Source organism: Cyprinodon variegatus, unplaced genomic scaffold (genome assembly GCF_000732505.1).
Source record: "Cyprinodon variegatus isolate N-32 unplaced genomic scaffold, C_variegatus-1.0 Scaffold655, whole genome shotgun sequence".
Lineage (NCBI taxonomy): Eukaryota > Metazoa > Chordata > Actinopteri > Cyprinodontiformes > Cyprinodontidae > Cyprinodon > Cyprinodon variegatus.
In genome coordinates this window covers 125587-147692 of record NW_015151108.1, presented here as the reverse complement: position 1 = coordinate 147692, position 22106 = coordinate 125587, and the positions used below count along the sequence as shown (strand labels likewise).

At 38.3% G+C, this 22106-nt stretch overlaps 2 protein-coding genes across 3 annotated transcripts in view; both read right to left on the bottom strand.

Annotated features, from left to right (window-relative positions):
* Positions 1 to 4210, bottom strand: part of ppp1r37 (protein phosphatase 1 regulatory subunit 37) — a 47180-nt gene extending 42970 nt beyond the window's left edge. The window contains exon 1 of one of the 2 annotated variants that reach the window (XM_015393739.1): positions 2512 to 4210. In XM_015393739.1, coding sequence (XP_015249225.1) covers positions 2512 to 3268 — 757 coding nt within the window. In that variant the 5' untranslated portion in view covers positions 3269 to 4210. The remainder of the gene's footprint in view (positions 1 to 2511) is intronic. The other variant, XM_015393740.1, reaches the window with a different exon arrangement.
* Positions 4211 to 7612: 3402 nt separating this feature from the next.
* On the bottom strand, positions 7613 to 8304 carry LOC107096859 (late histone H2A.2.2-like). The gene is made up of 2 exons (XM_015393736.1): positions 8274 to 8304; positions 7613 to 8132 (listed from the first exon to the last, which is right to left on the bottom strand). Exon 2 carries the CDS (start codon positions 8123 to 8125, stop codon positions 7709 to 7711), a length of 417 nt encoding a protein of 138 aa, XP_015249222.1. The 5' UTR covers positions 8126 to 8132; positions 8274 to 8304; the 3' UTR covers positions 7613 to 7708.
* Positions 8305 to 22106: the final 13802 nt, after the last annotated feature.

Below are 22106 nucleotides of genomic sequence, written 5' to 3'. Positions count from 1 at the left end.
GAGAGTGGCTTTACCATATTTGCTGTGATAAGTGGGTATAAAGTAGTTTAAATATATTTGTATGTGATAAACTCCACCTCAAAACGTTGTCTGTGCAGACAGTTCATCAAGATTACAATCCTGCTTTAAAATATTATTTCGCTGAAGGAGCTGCAGAGCCCCACATACCAGCGGTACTGTACACTGTCACTGGGGATCCCCAGCAACAGCTGTTTCAGGCCTAGTCACCTCTTGAGGTTCTTTCCCCTACTGTCCCTGGTGGCTGGAAGTAGATGTTGCTGTTTTTCCAGGTATGTGGTACAAACTGCAAGCACCAGAATAATAAAAGCGAACACAGTTTGCCGGCAGGTTTTGACATTTTAAGTTAATTTAGGTATGAATAAACGGTTTCAGTGGAGTTATCATAGTGCTGTCTGTCTCCCTGCCAGCCTCAGATCAGCTTCCCTGATTGGTTGATGTGGCGTATCGAGCAGCAAAATTTTTATTTTTCCAACTCCGGCTCTGTTGCTTGTGAAGCGTGTCATGCGCCTCACATGCTCATGTGGCGCAGCTTCAGCTGCATAAAGATGCACCGCTGCAGGACCTGTTGATGCACCTTGATGCGTGTCAACCAAAGACTTTGCATGAAAACCTGCAGCTTCTGCTGCTCAAAGCCTGTGTGGTAACACATCAGCTTACATTTAAAAAAATATACTAAGATACAATAAGATGTGACAAACAACTTTCAGATCTGTTGCAGTGTTAGCTGTATCCTTATAAGAGCATATACACAGAAATAAAATCAGTCCTGGACTGCTTCAGTTTGTCATTATTGATCAACTTGTTGTATAAGCAACAATCGAGTATTACCTTTAGCATCCTTATGAAATTTCCACCTTTGGTCAAGCACACATACTTCCCATAAGCAGGATAGAAATAGTGTTATAACAAAGACAAAAAGTAAGCTGCATCCCACCTCAAAATGCAGGAAATTGCATTTCAGAGAGTCTAAATCTTAAAATAGGGAAGGATACCATCAGTTCCCCCCTACAATGCTCCCGCAACAGGCGCGAACCGCACAGCTACGCCGCGCAAAGCCTAAAGATGTGATACACCTATGTGTACACCCTATGAAATATCTCTAGCTAAAAGCCTGACTTAACCACAATATATATATATCTTACCTTAAGCTTTTAAAGTACAATTTTATTATCAGTATAAACTAAAGAAAAGCCTAAAAAAGAATGCCTGGAACTAAATTTATGAGAAATGTTACTCCTAGTTAAAACACTCCTCGTTAAAACATTTCCTTTAAAAAAAATGAACACACAAAGGTACATAACACCCGGAATGTCAGTCATCGACAGATGCTGTAATTATACGTTGTAATGTATATTAAAATATAAAAAAAATGCATTTAAAAGTCATATCATCGTCTAAATAAAACGGTATTGCTATACATATGGATACTGAATTATTGTAGAAAACCCTGCCTAATATTCCATACCACATACCTTTGCAGTTGTAATGCACACATTAAATTTTGCAAATTAAATTCTGGTTTGAGATGTATTGAAATTATTCGGTTTTGACCTGAATGTATGCATCCTTGGCAAAGGCTAGTTTGAATCCCCAAAGGAAAGTAGAACATTATCTTATTTAATTCATCCAAAAATCCACAATTATTCCCAGTCCTGCTTAACACAGAAAATATAGATTTTTGTAGGAATAATATAAACATTTTCACAAACAGATCAATTCAAACATTTACAATAAGCAATCACCAAATTAAGCCGTAGTTCTCTGTGCAATTATTAGTGTATTGCAATGACTGTGCCACACTAATATTAATTGTTTGTTTAGTCATGCTGTCTGTTCTAGAAGCCACATTTCAGACGGCTGTTCTATAAGATGCCAATCGTAGGTTACAAATATTTAAACATTGGTAACACAATAAGAGATAAGCAGTACCCTTTAGTCTTCATATTAGACTTGAATATATATTTAAACAAAAATTCTCCTTTTTTGTGTTAAGGGGCAAACTGTAGTGGTTATTTATCAGCATGTGCAGTGTGCAGCAAAGAGGTGGGGGCAGGGAGCTGCTTTACCCTGTGCATCTACTACAGAGGATTACTCAGGGCAAAAGAAACATTTATATGGAAATCTAAACTTTTAAAAACACTTGATATGTGTTTATGCTGTTGCATGGCTAATTAGACTCCACTTCAAGGAAAGAAAGATGAGAAAACTGTGAATACAGCTAGAGACTGAAATCTAAGAATCTTCTGTTGAATATTTTCCCTAACTTTTTACGCTCTTTAGAGAGTTGAACTGATTAAAAATAAAATTGCAATCCGTTAATCAGACCTCAGAGATGTGAAAGAATGGGTTTTGGCCAGAAAAAGCTTGATTGGTACGTTTTATGTTAAATCCCTTAAGAACTTACACATTCAAAACAGCCTCAACTGCAGCACAATAGAAAAAAAATATGTAATTTACACATACAGACATGTAGAAAATGACAAATATTACCATGTCTCCAGGGATCCTTTGGCTCCACCGCTCCAGAAACAATATCGTCATCTGAAGGAAATGTCACCCTTTTTCCGCACAGTTTGTGTTTCTCTCCCCCCTCCTCCACCAAGGGATACAGTCCAGCCCGATCAGTGACAGAAGCCTCAGTGCTGCATGTCTTGTTGGCATTTGCCTGGCCTTCTGCTGTCCTGCCAGCTGGGACATCCTGAGGACTGGACTTGGAGTCCAAAATATTAGCAGAGATTGGTGTAACATTTGCAGATTCACTCTCCAGCACCCCGCTCTCATCGAGGCTTAGATCCACCCCAATGTCCATGTCCACGCCATCGTCCCCTACCTCCACAGCTTGTGGGTAATCAATGACCCTTTCCCCCTTCATGCTCACCTCCTCCTCCTCCTTAACAGTTGTGTGCTGGTCATCATTAGATGAGATCAAGTCAGAAGGATTATCTACAGCAGGGGTGTTCAGAGGACAACTCTTTTCATTTCCATTGACTTCATCAATTTCTAGTGTGTCTTGTTTCTGTAGTTTATCTCCCCCATCGGAGTGGAGATTGTCAGTAAGCTGAGGCATAAGGCAAGTTTCAGAGGCCTCTGTGGGAACACCGGTTTCTTTTTCTAAGTCACTGTCTGTCATCAGTTCCAAAATACGAGGGGTGACCCCTTCTGTGCTGTTGGTAGTGTGATGATCATCGTCCTCAATGGCTTTTGTCTTGACATTACACAAATCTAGATGCTGCTCTTCGAAATTCATGTTTACATTTCAACTTGCAACTGTGGCACACCGTATCGAAAGAATGGAAAGACTAAAAAAGTCAAAAATATCCCTGCTTTAAAGCCAAGAGAGTCTGTTTTGGTTATTCACTGGGGAAAAAAATCTTAACAGTATGATAAACATCTATACTTATCTGTTTTGGATGCCATAAAGGTACAATTAGAGGAAAACAATCGACAATTCTCAAAAACTAACCTAATAAAGTGCAATTTTACGTTAATGTTATTTTTAAAAAATGGTTTGTTTCTTTGCAAACCCTACTGCTTTCTATACTGATTCAATATCCACACTATTTAGCCTTCTATCAACGGCAAGATAAGCGCTAAATTACTGGAAGTACTGTTTGTTTCTCAGGCCCCTCTGCGCGTCAACATGTTACCAGCAGGAATAAACAGGACCAAACCAATCAACCGAAACGAACAGGTCGCAGAGGGAGCTTACAGAGCCAAGTCATCAACGTGAATTAAAGCCAGCTAACGCTTTGCTAGCTTGCTAAAGTTGTCCAACAATGACGTCCAGGCCCGAATGTTATAGCATTTCTTCTTCGTAACACAAACCTAATAGTTTCCCCAAGTTCATTATTCCGTGAGGAGAAGAATAGAGATATTTTTTCCCCCACCCTCTGTCGTGGCGTAACTCTGCTCACATCACAACCATCAGCCAGCGGCGGCGGTAGCAGCGACGGAAAAAACAGGCGTCACACTCCGAGCAATGGACATGCCTCGGCGGCTCGGCTCAGGAAACGTGCCGGGGCTCTCTGCTTACTGTTGGGAAACGGTGCCTGTGATATTCCCACCATTCAGCTCTCGGCGGTATCCCATTCTCAAGGAGGAGTCAGCTGAACGTGTTATTTTTTTATTTTGTCCAACGCTCTCCTTCGCTAGCCTGTTGAAGTCCAACAACTGTTTGTTGTGCACTATTCCAACGTCAGCACGTAGCTGTACGTAAACTCTGCACGTTTAGCTAACGCACAGGTATGGCAAGCAATTTATCATACAATAGTCAACGGACGAAAATAAAAAAGAACATTTAAAAAAAGTCAAGTTTTAGAAATATTTGCGCCTAAACACATAGGTGAAACATTCCAGACGTCATGTTTCTGGAAAATGCTTTCTGTATTCAGCAGAGGTTTATGGTCCTGTATGTCAAATCTTGACTGAAACAAGACAAGATTAGGGGCGGAGCTAGATGGGGGACCAGGGGTGGCCATGGCCCTACTATTTTTTTCCCTCTCTGAAGGCTGATTTATACTTTGAAACTAGGTCCTCCGGGTAGTTGTCGCAGTGAACAAAAAGATGTGCCCGCCCCCTCTGGAGAAGCGCTGCTGCACCTCTCCCAAATCGTAGGTGAGCGCAGACAGTGCTGCAGACAGGAGGCCGGCTTCCCTTAGCAAAAAGTAGTTTATTGAAGTGTACTTGACTGTACTATTGTTTACTTTATTGCTTACTAAAGTATACTTTAGTAAACTTAAAAAAGTCCCAATTTAGTTCGAAGAACTATTACTTTAGTAATACTTCAAGTACACTAAAAGTACATTGTTCGCTATACTTTCTAAACGTATACTTAAGTATTCTTAATAGAATTTACTTCAAGTATACTACTTTTTGCTAAGGGTTGTTTTGTTTCTATGACCGCAATTGTTGAAAACAACTCGTGAAGTTGGACATGTTAGAAGAGCGAAGTGCTGGGACCCTTTTTCCACCTGGATCTCCCCTCTTTTTTGCCGTCCTGTCCCTCCGTTGTCAGACAAACTCACCCCCACTTCCTCATTGCCTCGGCTGTATCTAGACCCACAGCATATAGCACAGACCATGCTCAAAATTGATCATAAATCAAAAATGTCAAGCTCACTGCGACACACTGCTGCTGCGAGGATAACCAGCCCTTGATAGAAATGGTGGCAGCAGTAATACTCTCAAGTGGAATGTTCCAACTTATTTAACATTTCAATCTTTCATATTTTAACAGTTACTTGACAACAAAAACACTGTAGTTAAATATCGCATCAATATAATAATATTAAACATGATAAATACAGATTCATGCTCTTTTCAGAACTAGACTTTGTCTCATGGGGTAAAGATTCATCTGCAAGTCACATATGAGTCTTCAGTGAAATCAGAGATAAATAACTACTTTAATAATAAATAATCAATAAAAAATAGATATTACATGTAAATACAAATTTATGTAGAATGATTGATGATAAAAGTAGGTAAGTAGTGACAGTGATTAAGATTTTCACCTCAGAACTCAAACTTGAAAGAATTTTGTGCTCTACACCTTTACTTTAGACAGCATGGATGCTTAAATATATGAGTACATTTGTTAGCAAAGGCTGTCGGAAAGTTTAGTTAGTCTTTATTTATAAAATATAGATGTTGTGGTTGTTCATTTTCATTTTGGAACAGTGTATGCGTATGAGATGACATGTGTTGTGAATTGGCACAATATAATAAACTGAATTGAAATTGAATTGTAAATTGACCCTGAGGTTCTAGTGCCTATTTTCGGCCACCCCTCAATTTACATTGGTTATTGCCTGGTCGCCCTCATTAAAATTCTCTGGCTACGGCTCTGCATCGGTGTCCTTATCAGGTATAAAAAAGTCAAAAAAAAAAGAAAAGTAAAGAAATAAAAATTGTATGAAGAATAAAATGCATCAAAATTACAACTCACTTTTTGGCATCACATTAAAAGAAACACTGAAAAGCAAATTTTTAATAAGTGAATAGTCGACATAGCTGAAAAAGTAATGTGTGACATAAATGGAAAAAATCTGTATCCAACATCAACTATAATATATTTTACAAAAAATCCAAGAAAATGCTTTAGAAAAGGAGCAAGGTCAAGATATAAAATCCTTAACAGTATTTACAGAAGCACAATTATTCATACCCACCACATGTATTTGATCAGGTATATATGGATACACAGTTATACATATTACTAAGCTGCAGCTAAACTACATATAGCTCTGAATAATATTGTGTAATATCCACAGGTTTTTGCTTTTGGTGAATTTATACTTGTATTTTCTACGTGTCCATGTTGTGTTTGGTGTGTTGTTGTCCCCGCCCCTTTTGTGTCCAGTGCATAATTTCTATTCCCCAAGCCACATCAAATTAGTTTTAACACATAATTACCTTTTGCCAATAGCCATGATGGTCTACTTGTGAAAACATATCTGGATATTATCCAGCCTTAAGACATCAGATTTCAGTGCTATGTTGGCAAACAGCATTTTATTTTTAGATTGCTTAGGCTAGCCCTAACAATCTCCATTAGGGAGACCCTGAGAAATGTTACATAATTTCAAGGCTATCCGGTAGTAGTTATATCTTGTGGACTACAACAAAAAATGGCAAGTGTCTAGTCTGATAATGTTACAATGACTTGCCATACTTGATCACTCTAGCAAAAATCCCCTGTTCGGTTATATGAAAGGTTTTGCACTCACAAATTCAAAAATACCGCAAGAAATGACCGTGGCTGGCTGGATGTGTTCTCTTCATCCTCTGACATGGTGCTCGTCTGCCTTAAGGTTTCTTCCTGATAAAAGGGAGTTTTTCCCTCTCCACGGTCGCTACAAGCATGCTTAGTGTGAGGGATTGCAATTGAGTCAATGCAATCAACTGGTTTTCCTTAGATAGAAAACTTTGGATCAATTTGACTGTATGATCTGGTTGAACTGTAAAGTGCCTTGAGATGACTTGTGTTGTGAATTGGCGCTATATAAACTGAATTGAAAATGCACCCGTGGGTAACTAGCTGTGGGATATACAGATTGATCAGAAAACAGCTTTACACATTTCAAGCTTTTAAAGTTATTGGTCATTTTGTAGGAAGGTTAGAGTTCAAGTGCCAGTGGAAAATTAGATTTCCAGCAAGTCACAAATGCTGTAAATTTCCAATTGCAGAGCCATTCTGATTTGAGTTAGGAGTAAAAATATGAGCCAGATAGCAGACTGGCATTTTCAAGCAGGATCCACTCTGCAACTCTGTGTCGGGACTTTTCCAAATAAAAATGCGGCAGAACCAGATCTCAGGGCTGTATTTATCCATGTGGTACACCTCACCTCTCATGTCCCTCAAACTTTTCATAAGTAGGTTAGATAAGCACTCTAAACAGCAATGCTGCTTTTTTTGCCCATCTTCCATAGAGGATGTCAACTTTCTACTTTAAACATTTAAAACCCATAAAGTGAGTTTTCTAAATAAGCCACAACAGTTTAAATGCTTACCTTCCAATTGGTACACATGTAAATAGTTCCATTTCTAACATGTTAAGAGCACTTAAAATCAGTAAAGCAAGTCAATGTTAAATTCATGTCAAACTTTAATGTTTAAGATTGATATCAGTTTAAGAGCATTAAAAAAAAGAAGTCTTTAACCCTCCCCTATAAGTTGCAGAGAGAGTTAGAATTCTTGAGATTGGACATCTTTTGACGGTGCATCTTCCTTTGCAGCTTTGGTCCTCTTCGGGAGAAGCTGTGCATGGATGTTTGGAATCACACCACCTTCTGAGAAGGTGACCCCTGCCAGTAGCTCTTTGAGCTCCTCATCATTCTTCACAGCTAACAAGATGTGACGTGGAGCAATACGTTGCTTCTTGTTGTCAGAGCTTGCATTTCCAGCCAATTCCAGTAATTCAGCACAGAGGTACTCCAATACTGCAGCGAGATACACTGCAGCACCGTTGCCAATCCTATCGGCATAGTTGCCTTTTCTGAGCAGTCTATGGATGCGGCCAACTGGGAAAGTGACTCCTGCTCTTAAGGAACGGGACACTGTAGATTTTGATTTGGGTGCAGCCTTCTTTCCTCGACCAGACATTGTGAAGCTGCATTTCAAGAAGGAAGAAAAAATATATACATTTCAAACATAACCTGAACATTTTACTGCTTAACAAATGTAAAAATTATTATTTTTTTTCTTCTTTTAAATAAGAGCCCATCTATACATTCAATTAAACCATACTCACTCAGCAGGAAGCAGCACATCCACAGTGGAGCTCAACTATGGAATGAACCAAAGAAAGTATCTTTTATCCAAGCTAAGGTAATCAGTTGATTAATGACACCTGAAGACACTTCATCACCTGTGCAAGCAGGAGGAAAGCTATAACAAATTCACCTAAACTGAAAAGTTGAATTCTTAATTCATGCATACTTTACCCAAAAATAACATTTTGTCTACTTTAGTTGTTTAGGTGAGGATTTGACAATCTTTTAATGGTGGAAACACATAAAATATGCCATCATTGCAGGGGGGGGAAATGGATTTTAGATTATATAATGCCAAGATGCATTATTACATTGCTAAATTATTATCTCATGCACAAATTGCCTTACTTTTTTTTGTTGCTATATCAACATCTAGTTCTTACATTCAGATGACTGATTTAGAGAATTTTGCACCCAAAACCGGATAAAGAGGGATTACCCTTGTAACTTTCCTACCAGCAGATGGCAGCACTAAATCATAGATCTTATTCTAAGGAATTTACTATCAGTGTTTAATTCTGTTACCTTAGTCTTATAAGGTTGGTCTCTTGTAAATGTATGCTTGTTGATGTCATGAACTTTTAGTTTGCTTCCACTGTGTCTGAGAATGGGATTTACCTGTTGATCAGCTGTTTCCTGCAAAGATAAGCCATCCCCTGTGCTGATTAATATGCAGATCCATTCAAGTAGAAGTATAAATGCTACTGTTTAAAAACACTCTAGAATTTTGAGAGTCAACTTAAGCTTTTTACTAAAGTTAAAGTGTGAAGGTATCAATTTAGAAACTACTTCAAGAAAAAAAGTAAAAATAAAGCAAGAAAAAGAGACACTATTAAGGAAAAATACTTACTCTACACAAAATGGGGCCTACACTGCACAGTCCCATCAAATGAATTCTTTTCTAGAGTCTATAACAAGCACTTCATAAAGAAGTCAATGCGTTTTGAATGCTCCAGCCAGGTTAAATTTTTCCCCTCCCACATATAAAAATAAATAATACACATTAGAGCATTATGAATATATGGCATAGCTTTGTTTGTGTACTATTAAGCACTGCCGGAAGTTTCATTAGAAGAAAAAATTATGACTGGTTTTCTTTAGGTATTTTCCTGGTGAAAAAGTCAAGCAACTTTTGACGCAGTTTATCAATATTATTTACTGTAAAGTAAAAGTGTATCAAAGCTTGGACGCAGGAATCTGAAAAGACAGATTGGATTGAAGAAAAAAAAGTGGACAAGAAGATTGGTGTGTCCTGGAAGATCTTTGTAAAAATAAAGTTGATTATATCCAGCAGTAGACAGTTCTGTCTAAAGTAATTATTAATCCAGCCAATTAAACAACAGAAAGTGGCCAATAATCTGGATAGATAATTTACTGATTGGTGCTTTGCCTAGTTTTATGGTTAACTATACAAAACATAAATTTGGATCATTAAAAAAAAATCTTCCAGAAAAGTCGTGACTGACGAGAGTCGACTTTTCTTGGCTACCAGCCTCCTCTCTGATGCTTGGTTTGCACATTTCGTTCCTGTTCAGTAAAGCCTTTGCCACGGACATCTTCATGCTTAGTTACTGTAGTTATATCTGCTACGTCCCTCTTCATTCTCTTGTTCTTTAGTGTTTTTTAAATGTGCCTTACTTAACTGTTATAGCAGGGGTCACCAACGTGGTGCCCGTGGGCACCAAGGGGCCCTCAAGGACAACATGGGGTGCCCTCAGCATCTTTTGAAAACAGAACAATTCACCAGTGGACTAAATCTGAAATGTTATTTTTTACTGAAGCTCTTATTTTGAAGCATTTATGAAGCATTTTATCATATCAATAAATGAGAACATTTGAGGATTTATATGGATTTCATAATTAGAATATCTAAAAGCAAATTAAAAATGAAAAGAAACAAGAGAAATATGTTTATTATCTAAGAAGTTCAGGTGAACGCCGACTCCTCTAGTTCATAGGTCAGTGTTGGTAGCCCGTCCTATGACTCAGTACCCATAAAGTAGCCTTCAGCCTTAAAAAAGTTGGTGACCCCTGTGTTATAGTATATAAGGTTGAATCTCTGAACAGGAGTTCACGTTCCACAGGGCTGACAACCCTAAACATACAGCAAAATCAACAAGACAAAGATTTAAATTAAAGAATATTCAGGTGTTAGTAGGATGTAATCTTGGTCAACACCCAAACCAAACTTAAGATTTGTGACCAGACATGATATTAAAGTACATTAACATGTCAAGTGTCACAAAGTGAGAAAAGTTAAGGGGAGAAACAGCGAATCGAGTCAATGTGTCACCGACTTTATACAAACTTTTAAATAAACACAGATTTTATTTCTCTTTTATTTCCAGTTTTCTGCACTAGATAGATGATGAAGAGACAGGCAGACACATTTTCAAAGTTTGACTTCACTTTAAATTGTGGCAAAGAGCCAATCACAAAGCAGCAGGGCGAGAAATTAAGCAAAGACCTTCCCAGCAGGCTGTCCTTGGACAGCTTGAATGTGAATCTGTTTAACCTCTCAACATCCTCTTCACACGAGGACACGATGGGACTCACAAGCTGTTGGTTACCAGCGTACATCAGGCTGACTTTCAAGCATGGAAACGATAGTGCCAGCACACACATTGAGCTGTTTCCTGAAATAATTTATTGGTGCTCAGCTGAGAGACCAGGCCTGTGAATCTGACTACAAGATGCAGTTTTTCAAAATGTCAGTCACCATCATTGAGGCAAACCATTTGTTTTCATACATTTCTCTTGAGGATCTGTGTCTGGATAAAGCCTGAGGGCCTTCTGTATTTACTAGCAACTGTAGCTACTAACACTGAAGCTTACTTTCTGCTGCTGAGGGAAGAAAAAAGATGAAAGAAACAACAGAGGAAGCAAAGAACTGAGCCAAAAATAAAATCAAAGTCATATTTAGGGCAAAACCAGACTCCAAACTAGATTCCTATGTATTTGTTAAGATAATAATTCAAATAAAAGTACTTTCACCCCCATCACTGTTTTATTTAAACTAATTGCAGACTTGCCATGTTTTTCCCCAGATCTTGGACATGTAGACTTTTTTTTAAAGACGATCCACAGAGGCTCCTTTCACATCGATGGATGTGGCTTTTCAGGATGATTATGTTTTTTTGGTGTTCAAAACATAATAAGCAGATGTCCTACTTGATATTTGGGAAACGGCTAAGTTGTTCAGCAAACTCAGCTTACAGTTTCTTATAAGCAGAGGTTTATATTTGCTCTCACAAGTATAGAGTTTTGAAGGTTATTGAAGAGCTTTATGGACTATTACATTATGGCAGTTCCTTGGGGTACCAGTCGAAATTAATTGACAAATTTGTGATGACTCTCAGCATCACCAATTCTCCGTAACTGTTATCTTCGCTTGTAACAGTTTTTTTTTATCGCATCCTGTATGATGCGCTTGGTGCGCATCCCGAGGGAGGCGTGCTAAGGGAGTGTCCAGCCAGCCTGTGCAGAAAGCTCCTTTCAGCTGTTTGAATCCGAGTTCTTGTTCTTGTGTAATGATGCAGATTGCATGACCACAGGTGAGGTTGGGAATGTAGACTGCACGTAAATCAAGAGCTTTACTTTTTTACTCAGCTCTCTCTTTACAGTGGGCCTCACAATACCTGCTTGCTGCCTCAGGAGTCACACAAGCCAGCCAGGCTTGACAGAACTCCTTCAGCTTGACATCGTCCCTTACTGCGGGTGGGTTCGGGGATTGCCGCTACGACAGGCACCACAGACCTTATGACCACAGCTATGGGCGACAGCATTAACAATGGAGGCAGAGAACATGGCCACTAAGACTCTATCTCTCCAGCCTCCCTATGAATCTGAGAGAATCTCCAGGAGGTGGTAGTTGAACACAACGTTGACCGAGGGCTCAGTCGTTTCCAAAAGACCCTGACATCTCGCTTGGGTCTGGCTGTTAGGTTTCTGTTTCTGTGATGTTTTTCTTTGATGTTCAGTTTTGCTTTGCTCTTTGTTTTATAGTTTTTTATGGTTTAATACTTAGTTTATTGTGTTCTTTGGTTTATTCTTAGTTACTGTTTCAGTCTTGGCTCTCTTATGTTTTTCTTTTAAGTTTTCAGTTTTACTTTGCTCCATGTTTTATATTCTTAGTGGTTTAATTCTTTTGTTGTGTCTTCTGGTTATTTTCAGCTTTCTAGGTTTTTTATTTGTTCCCCTCTGCTGCCCTCTTGTGTTCTCCTTTTTCCTTAGCTCCTGTTTTGTTTCTGCTCTGTGCTCACCTGTTCCCATTCTGCTCATTAGCCCTCTCTTTGTCTCTGTCTCCATCAAAAGCTCTCTCTCTTCAGTTCCTCTTTGCTGGGTCCTCGTCTAACCTCCTCAGTCTTCCTCCAACTCCTCTCTCTGAGCCTTCCTCCTGGTTACACTTCTTCCCCTGTTGACTCCTAGCTTTTTGGTAACGTTTGACTTGTGTTATCATGTTTTTTTTTTTTTTTTTTAGATCTTTGAATTTTTGGACTCTGTTTTTGGACTTTGTTTTCATTTGGATTTTGGACTCTTGTTGCCTGTGGTTTTGGACTTTAATAATAATAATAATAATAATAAATCCAATTTTGTACCGCACTTTTCATTAAGAAAAATCTCAAAGTGCTACACAGTTCTCATCACTAAATCTTCTAAAAATTCACCTCTGCCTGCCTGTCTCTGCTTTTGGGTCCTCAATCCATAACCAAATCGCTCTTAAATGTTCAACTATATCAGCTAAAATGATACATTAAATTGGTACAAAGATGCCATAAGGAAGAGATGATTTGTGTTATTTACTTCAAGCTTTAATTGCCACCATGTTATGCACAATCAGTAGGGGAGTTTATATCCCAGCCAGTGGCAGAAACATACTAAAGGAAAGTATAAACTTGCACCACCGCATCCCCATCCGTGTCTATGCATCATTTCCTCTATATATTTGGGCTGAAATGTGTCAACCTCAGTCTTAAAATAAATCAAATTTTTCATCTGAAACATAATAAAAGAAGAGTGAATATGAGCAATACCAAAATCAGCTCTGACCACGGCTGGGTATTGGGGCTTTTGAAGAGAAACACAGTCCCCTCAGATCTTCTACCACGCCATTTGAAGAAGGATAAAAAATGACGGGCAAAAGATTTTCCATCATGCCTCAAACCTCCCATCTGTCCATCCCACCTGTGCTTAACTCCCATACCTCCCTCCTTTAATCCCTTCATCTGTTTTTCTCTCTTTCCTCTCTCCCACAATTTTTCTTTTTTAGTCATAACTTGCTTTGGCTGGATCTCACTTTTTTTTCCCATGTAATTCTCTTCCTGTCTAGATTTTCTCCTCCTTGCACCCTTGGTACCTCATTACCCTGACACAAACACACACACACAGAGGCATTCACACACTTCATTTCTTTAAATATTCATTTCCGTCTGTCTGTGATGTGTTTAGTGGAGTTTCCTGCTCCCAGTACTCCCACTTCCCTGAGAACCACAATGTAGGAAGTGGCATTTCTGGCAATGGTTCCCTCCCGTTCCTTTAACTGGTCACATTCCCACCTGATGGAGGCTGAAAGTTGTGGAGGAAGATGGAAAGAAAGAGATTAAGCCCTGCCATCAAGGTTATGGCCATTTGATAATAGCTACTTTGGTACGTAACAAAATTTAACATTAACGCCTTCTTCGTTAAGACACGCAGAACCTGAATTAACCACTATTCTCTTTTGGATTTTATAAATTCCTGGGTTTTTATATTTATCAAATTATAGGTTGTTTTCACTCACAGAAACATACCGTACCAGAGTTAATATTTACTGTATTTACAGATTTATTCTTTTTTTCTACATTAAAATCTTAAAGGTATAGTGGAGGATGTTCTTTTTCTGGGCGGAGCATCAAAATAAGAGGTCCTCCTAAGTGTCAATCATTCTGGTGATATGTTTACATAAGGCCGTCCTACGTGCTTGTCACCATTTTCACTTACTGGTGACGAATCTGACATAGTGGAAAATGTGAAAATCTTTCTATTTGGAAAGTAAGCTTGTGTGAGCGATACAAACAGCCACTTTTAAACAGAGCGTGCATGAGCAGAAATGGACTCCTGCATGCTCTTGCATGCGTTTACTAGATGGTCCCCCTTGGGAGTTGGTTCAGGGTTGTGCATGTGCATTTTTTTTCTACAGTGGAGAGGGCGGGTCTTTTCAAAAATTTGCGAAAATCCTACACTTTACCTTTAGTGGTATCTAAATAAAGGTGTTTATAAGATAGACCAACACTACTGCAGAACCACATCTTGCAGTATGTCCCAGCTTTGCAGAGAATTTTTTTCTATCCTTCTTTGAAAAATACTTTATGATGCGCTGCTCTTGGCGCTAGCATGCGATGCAAGACCTCCCAACGCTGCCTTCTTCTATTTCATAGATTTTTAAACATGTAGGATTTTTAAATCAGTTCCTATAGCCAGCTATCCTGAACACATTCAAATCTAATAAGGCTTATGTTGAACCCTTGACCAGCATTTTCTGAGTATAAATAACCAGATATCGACACAAGAAAGTATCAAAAACTCTGGCTCTGCTTAGGCCTTGATCAGCTCATCATTCCTGTTAAGGGTACTTTATGCTTTGCCAAAGATAGTCAACTATTACACCTATCTGTTGCAGTTAAATGTATATTAAAGGTGATGGAATGTCCCTAGTTTGTTTTAAAATCGTGTAATAATGTATCCTGGGTGCCATTCCGAACTTAGTCCCGCCCACAAAGTTTGTGGTCGGGGAAGTCGGTCTGGCTCTGCTCCATAGTAGCGCCAGTATTATCGCCCACTGTCAGGCGATCCAATCAAATTGTCAGGGCGGGCTTTATACGATGATGGACAGATGACCAACAGTAACGTAATCAACCACGTGACCAATGCGCGCTTGGGTGACAACAATAATGGCTGCCGCTGGAGAGTTTAGGTGAGTAGATTCTGCTATTAGGTCTGTTCTAGAAGATATCGACAGCAAATTAATTTTAAAAGAGGAACAGAGAAACGCGATCAAGTCTCATCTTCTTATTATAGGCGTGCAACTGCACGCTTTGATTTTTGTGGACAACAACTATGCCTCGCTTAACATACGTCACGCACTCCGTTGCTCTTATTGGTTGTAGGTCTATCCAATTGAGTGCAGAGGCATTTTTTTTCCTGGTTCGTTCGAAACACGCCCCATAATCACAGCTCTATGGAGCAGTATCAGACTCATATTCTGACTAGAATTGAGTCGGACTACGTCAGGCTAGTAATAATGGACGATAGTTCAGAAATTGTCCAACTAGGTAAAAACATAGCTCCTACTTTAGATCCTAAGGTTCCACGTATTTCATATGTGTCAGATGTTTTTATAGATGCAGATAGTTTTTTTACAGTGCGTTTTATGAATCATTCTGTGGTTTCTGATATTTTGTTGCATCTGAATTTACTTCAAGGTAGGCCTAGTCAGGTACTAAAAAAACAAACAAAAAAAAACATTCACAAAAAATACATATTTATCTTTAAATAAAATAATAACCATCAAGTCTTTGTTCTGATAGTGTTTTATTAGTCCTTTGGAGCTTAAAAAAAAAAAAAAAAAAAAAAAAAAAAAAAAGATTATTGATCACTTCTACACATCCATTTCCACATTGCCAGACAGGACGCTGTTAAAAAAAAAAAAAAAAAAAAAAAAAAAAGCTAATGGCAGCTTGTGGCAGCTTATGTTACCAAATTAATATATACACACAAAAAATATGCAAAACACAGGTATAAAATACATACATACATACATACATACATACATACATACATACATACATACATACATACATACATACATACATACATAGATTTCTGTCATTTCTGTCAATGAGCGAGAGGCAGGGTACACCGTGGACAGGTCGTCAGTCTATCGCAGGGCAGGAATAAAATGTAATACAATGATTTAATCAAAAGAGCTTTGTAGGCAATAACAGTAAGCCAATGGTATGGAAATTTGTGAAGTCATTATGCATGACTAAACCCTTTAAGTAAATCCCAGAACTGAGTAAAGATGAGGTAGTTTTTACATTCTCCATCAACTGTAAAATTGATAGAGGATGCTCTCTCCTTTTGCTATGCCTGTACACGACTTTTAGTATGAGACTGATGGGTGGAACATACGTCACAGGATTTTTAACTAGCTGAAAAGCAGGACAATTCGAAAAATTAGATAATAAAGATTTTAATTTAGTAATGGGCTGTGCAGTGCTCTGTGAAGGTTGCAGCACAAATGTCAATTTAAGGAATGAGTATATGGTGTGCAGTGGAGGGTAGAACACAATGTAGTCAAGCTGTCTGGTTTTTCACATGAATACAGCATAAATGGCCACTTTAATAGGTAAAGACTTCTTATAATATGTCTGACCTTCGCTTGGGTTCAGAATGGCCTTCATTATTCATGCTTTAAAGACAACTGGGTTTTAAACATTCTGACAAGATATTTTGGCCCATATCAATTAAATCATACCAAACATGTCCTGGAGATTTGATGGCTGCACATCTAGGTTCAAGAAACCAGCTTCAGATGATTTAAGCTTATATATGGGTCTGATCTTCCCTGTTGGAAGTTATCAGAGAAAATAAAGGGATGCACACAGATGGCACTTTTAATTAGATGGACAGTTATTTTTTTATGTTGATCAGTTGATATTATGGCGCCAAAAAGATAAACGTGAGTCAAAAAGAAAATCCCCCCCACCACTATAACACCATGACCACCAGCAGATCAAACCTTTGATTTGAGGCAGGATGGATCCAAGTTTTGATACTGTATATATTAAACATTAAATCACTTGGTTTGATGTAGCAGCTAAAATTGACACTCATCTAGCCTGGCAACCTTTTTTATTTTTCAATTTTTACAAGATGTGTGTATACATTCTGAGATTCTGCAACTCGGGTGCAAATTTTGAAGTCTGTCACATTTTGGAGAATTTATGTCATTCTAGAGTGACAATAAGGTCAGACGAAACATGAAATGACTGCAAAGACTAAGAGCTTGAAACACATTTCCAGTATCTTTCCAAGTATCTTTGGTCTGATTGATAAAAACATCAGATGTAGGACATCTATGGGCAATAACTTATTTTTCCTACAGTGCTAATGTAGCCTGAGGAAGTAGTTGAAGCAGTAATATTTTTTATTCAGGTTGTGTCTGCTTTGCCACTGAAAGAAATTTGTCAGGCATTGTCCTGGTCGGCGCTGAGCATCTTAATTAGATTCTATAGAGTGAATTTAGCAACACCTCATCCCGTACAGCAGTGATTTCACTATCAGGTCTAGTGGTCTAGTGGTCCGTGAATGCATTGCAAGGGTTACATGAAAGTATTTTATTTTTTAGGTAGTAAAATAAAATAGGGCTGGGATCTGTTTTGCTTTGTGAGGACCCAATTAATAAATTTAAAAAGCTTTTGTAAAAAAAAAAAGAAAAAAAAAAAGTTTTTCAAAAAAAGTCACTCTTATATATTTGAGTTCACCTTCAGCTGTGGCAACGATCCAAATCAAGCAGAGGAACAGACTGGATGTAGAGGACAGCCTGGGATCAGCTGTTTTTCACGCTGAGCTATTGGAGCTGATCAAAGTGAGCTCATGTGTCTTGATGAAAACAAATGCAGTCAGTCTGACTATAATTTTTGTTCTGTATTTTGTTCCCAATTCATCAAGTTTAAATGTGATTATAAGGGAAATACTCTGAGGAGCTCCAGTTTTATAAATACAGGCGTATAATATGATTTTATTTTGTATTTATTTAGATTCCTTACTAACTTCCAGGCAACATACTTATGTTGTTTTTTTTTGTTTGAGATGGAAAGCATAAAACAGTTAAGAATAAATTGCTCAATTCAATTTAAATGAAGTGAGATAGATTTTATTTTAAAATCAGTTATTGTGCGTTCCACTTTTGGAAAGTCATCAATACTTTTGACTGAGAGGGGTACTCGTGGTAACAAAAAAATGCCCAAAGGGGTACACAAGTCAACAAAGGTTGGGTAAACACTGCCCTACAGGACATTATACAGCAACCATCTTCTGTGTCCTGCTAAGGTAGGTGCTGTTGTTGTTGTTGTGTTCTAACAGTTTTTTTTTTCTTTTTCCGATCCAAAGTGCTCGAATCACTGCCCCTGAGAGTAGTAAGAATGAAACAGAAGGAAAGTTACCGTCATAACTGTGGTTCTAAGAATCCTGGAGGACAACTAGAGTGCTTGATTACTCAATCCCTTTTGCTCATGAAAAGATCATCAGCACTGAGACCCTGGTGTCACTATTATGTGATTATATAGGCTCATCTTTATCACTGGTAGGTAACAAGTTACTTTTGTGTTATTATTTCTTGAGAAACACATCCTCTATCAAGCTAGCTTGGCTTGTGGGGCTCCTAAAGCAGGAAACAGGTAATGTGAGTCCAAGGGTGCTGCTCCCTGGGTGGTTACAAAGGGACAAATTTGGGCCTTGAAGGAATTTGTTAATCCCATGAAGAAAGCCTATTGGCCTCAGAGTGACTATGGAAAACGGCCAGTGCCTCTTAAGGAGGAAGCAGTTCTTTGAAAACCACTGCTACAATGATGGGACTGCTGATGTCCCATTGGAGATACACTAAAAGATGTGATTTTAGAAAATAATATGTGAATGACTATAACGACCTGTTGCCTATCAGCATAGCCTTAGAGTTGCTCTCAACTCTGACTGCTCTGACTGATTTTTAAGCTAGAACTCATTGGTATGTTTTTTTTCAGCTAAGATAAAATCTCTCTGGAAGCACTTTTAGAATATTTTTTTCAAATTATTTTTTTTCCTATTTACTTTGTTTTTAGCACTGCAAGTTTATGGGTAAAGATTTTTTTGTTGTATTTTAAGTAGTCTTCTGTTTATAAACTTGGAATCACTATTTTTGAAGTTGTATTAAAATGTTAATGTTGGTTTTACTGTGATTCCTCGAATTTCCTGATATTCTAGCTATTTTCTATTGTATATGTTGATATAATGGATACACTCACCCTTCCTCGTTCTCTTGTTACCATTGTTGGTGATTTAATGGAGTCTACCCTCCCTGCTTTGAGTTCCTGAATAGCCTCTTAAATAAATGAATTCAAATGGACTGTGAGACATGTTTTAGTGTTTCCATCCTGTTACCAAACCACAATCAGGATGTATCTCACTCTTCCACTGCCCCTCCAACTAAAACATTATACTACCTTAAGATAAGTTAAAAATATTGTAGCCATTCTTACTGAACTTCATTGCCAGCTTTTTCAAAACACACATAATACAGACACCTGCTAGAGTGCTTACTACAACAGACTCTGCTGATGTCCCGTAAGCGTTGGGATGGAAATGCTCCATGGCCTCTTGGCTGGCTTCTTTCCGCTTCCTTCCTCACTAACTGGTTGCATCTGCCAAATGTGAGGTACATAGTATCCTTACACACTCATCCAAATTCACACACACCTGATGTTGAGTCCAACCAGTTTTACGACCACGTGGCAGCTTGTTTTTATTTAAAGAAGGCATGACTTCCAGTTAACCACTGATCTCAGTTATAAGGGGATTTTGTCTCTAAACACTGGATTCTAAATCAAAATGAAGCTTGTATGATTGCAACACCAGAGGAAGATCGGATATTAATAGCAGAAACTATGAAAATACTTGCTAATGAAATAAAAATATATTATTAAACCAACAGATGATTAATTTTTTCCATCTAAATAACAACTTTTTCACTTGTATAAAAAAAGTGTTTGAACCCCTATATAAATATTAAAATTTTCTTTTAGTTTTGGGCCACCCTTATAAAATTCAGATCTCTCAAATTTCAAAATCAGGCAAATATGGTAACATATGTGGTTATTGGCCCAGTTTCCTATTGATTACCAATTATTATTCTGTAACCATTAACATAACTGGTGCATCATTACTTAGATGGCTTCTGAATTCTTGTCTTTTGTTATTTGTCAATGTGGTGCTGAAGAAAGTGTGTTAGGCCAATGACTCTTGTGAAGGTTTACATCTGGACTGGAATTCCTTTGGTCTCAAGAATGTCAACAAATCTCGCCATTTGTCATCAGAGGAAGTTATTGTTTCCTCAGCAGCCCACCAGTGGAGATTAGAGAGTATATCCTTATATCAGTCTGTCTATTGCTTTGTATCTATACTGTTCCTACCCATCCTTACCAATGCAGTTAAAGCAGGCTCTGCTGGATGCTACTTCGATGCTGCGATAGCCCAACACTTAAGGAAGCATTCTTCTTCCAATCCTTGCTGATATTTCCTTTTCAATGGGTGCATGATGAGATTAATCTCACAATATATTACATTATTCGGTCTGACCCTTAGAACAGATAGGATGTTCATTGTAATGTTTAAAAACAGCTTTGTGTAAATCCCAACCCTTCTCTGTCGGACTTTTCTGCTTGTTGCTATGAAGGTTTTCATGGTAGAACTGGAAACAGGTTAAATTTATATGTTTGTCTTGACATTTGATCTTAGTATAAAGAAATAGGTATTGTTTTAATGTAATTCCAAACATGAAAAAATGAAGCACAATTTTGTGAAACAAAGTTTTGTGACATAAAGAGCATGACACAGTGTGCAAATATGGATCATGCATCCACAGTAGATACAGTATATTACAGGAGAATTGAAAGGTATTAAAAGGTATTGAACACAGCCATCATTCATCAGGGTTGGGATTGGTGGGGATGAGTTATTGGTAGAGCATCTTTTGGGAATCCACACATACTTGAAACTCTTTACAAGGCGACCGTTCTAAATATTTCACTACTCTGTCAAAGTGTTTTCAGATAATTAAGGATATTTACAGAGATAAAGATAATCTGTAACTTTGTTGTTGGATTTTCACTTTTTCTTATAGCTTTATGGTGTTTTGTTTTCATTGCACAAATCTAAGGTTCTGATCTTATAAAATGTTTGCTTGTGTTACAACGTGCACAAACATGTTAGCACACACAAAGCTGGTATTCCAACATGTATAATTTGTTTTGCACATGTAAATCACACAGAGCAGCAGGTTTAAACTTTTTGCATATGTGGCCACTGTTAAGACTCAGAACAGAGGACCCATTATTCAAGGCAAGACAGAGGGTAGGATAACTTCAAAAGGGATTTACTTAAAAAATGGTGGAATGGATTTGCAGTAGCAGCAGCTAGGGCTTCCATCACAGGAAACTCTGGTTTAACAGTTTAGCCTGTGTCCTTAGAAAGAGATAGGGTCCAGCCAGTGGGCTGCCAGTAAGATGCGGCGGGAACCACTTAGAGTGTCCTAGATGCTGCAGCCCCGGAGAATGGAGAACCAGCAGTCTGAAGCCAGGTCAGGTGAACAGATCAGAACTGGAAGGCTCAGAGGTCCAGGAGTCCAAAGCCAGGTCAGGCAAACCGTTCAGACAGGAACAGGCAGGTTCAGTGGTTGAGAGGCAGAACAGGTCAGGATCAGGTAATCAGAAACACTCAGGACTGCTAAAAAAAAAACCCTCTTACCACTGAGTTCAGACGGGATCAGGCAGACTCAGTAGTTGAGAGGCAGAACAGGTCCGGATCAGGAAATCAGAAAGACTAAGGTATGTTAAAATCCCTCTCACGACTGGCATAAAAGAACGAGACTATCTGGCCTTGATGACTGGATGTAAATACCTTAAATAGAGGGAGGAGCTGCTGGATCAGATGCAAGCAGATCACATTATGAAGCACAAATCTCCCAGAAATCTGGGTGGTGACCCACATTTAGTGGAGACCTCAGATGATACAGGAGA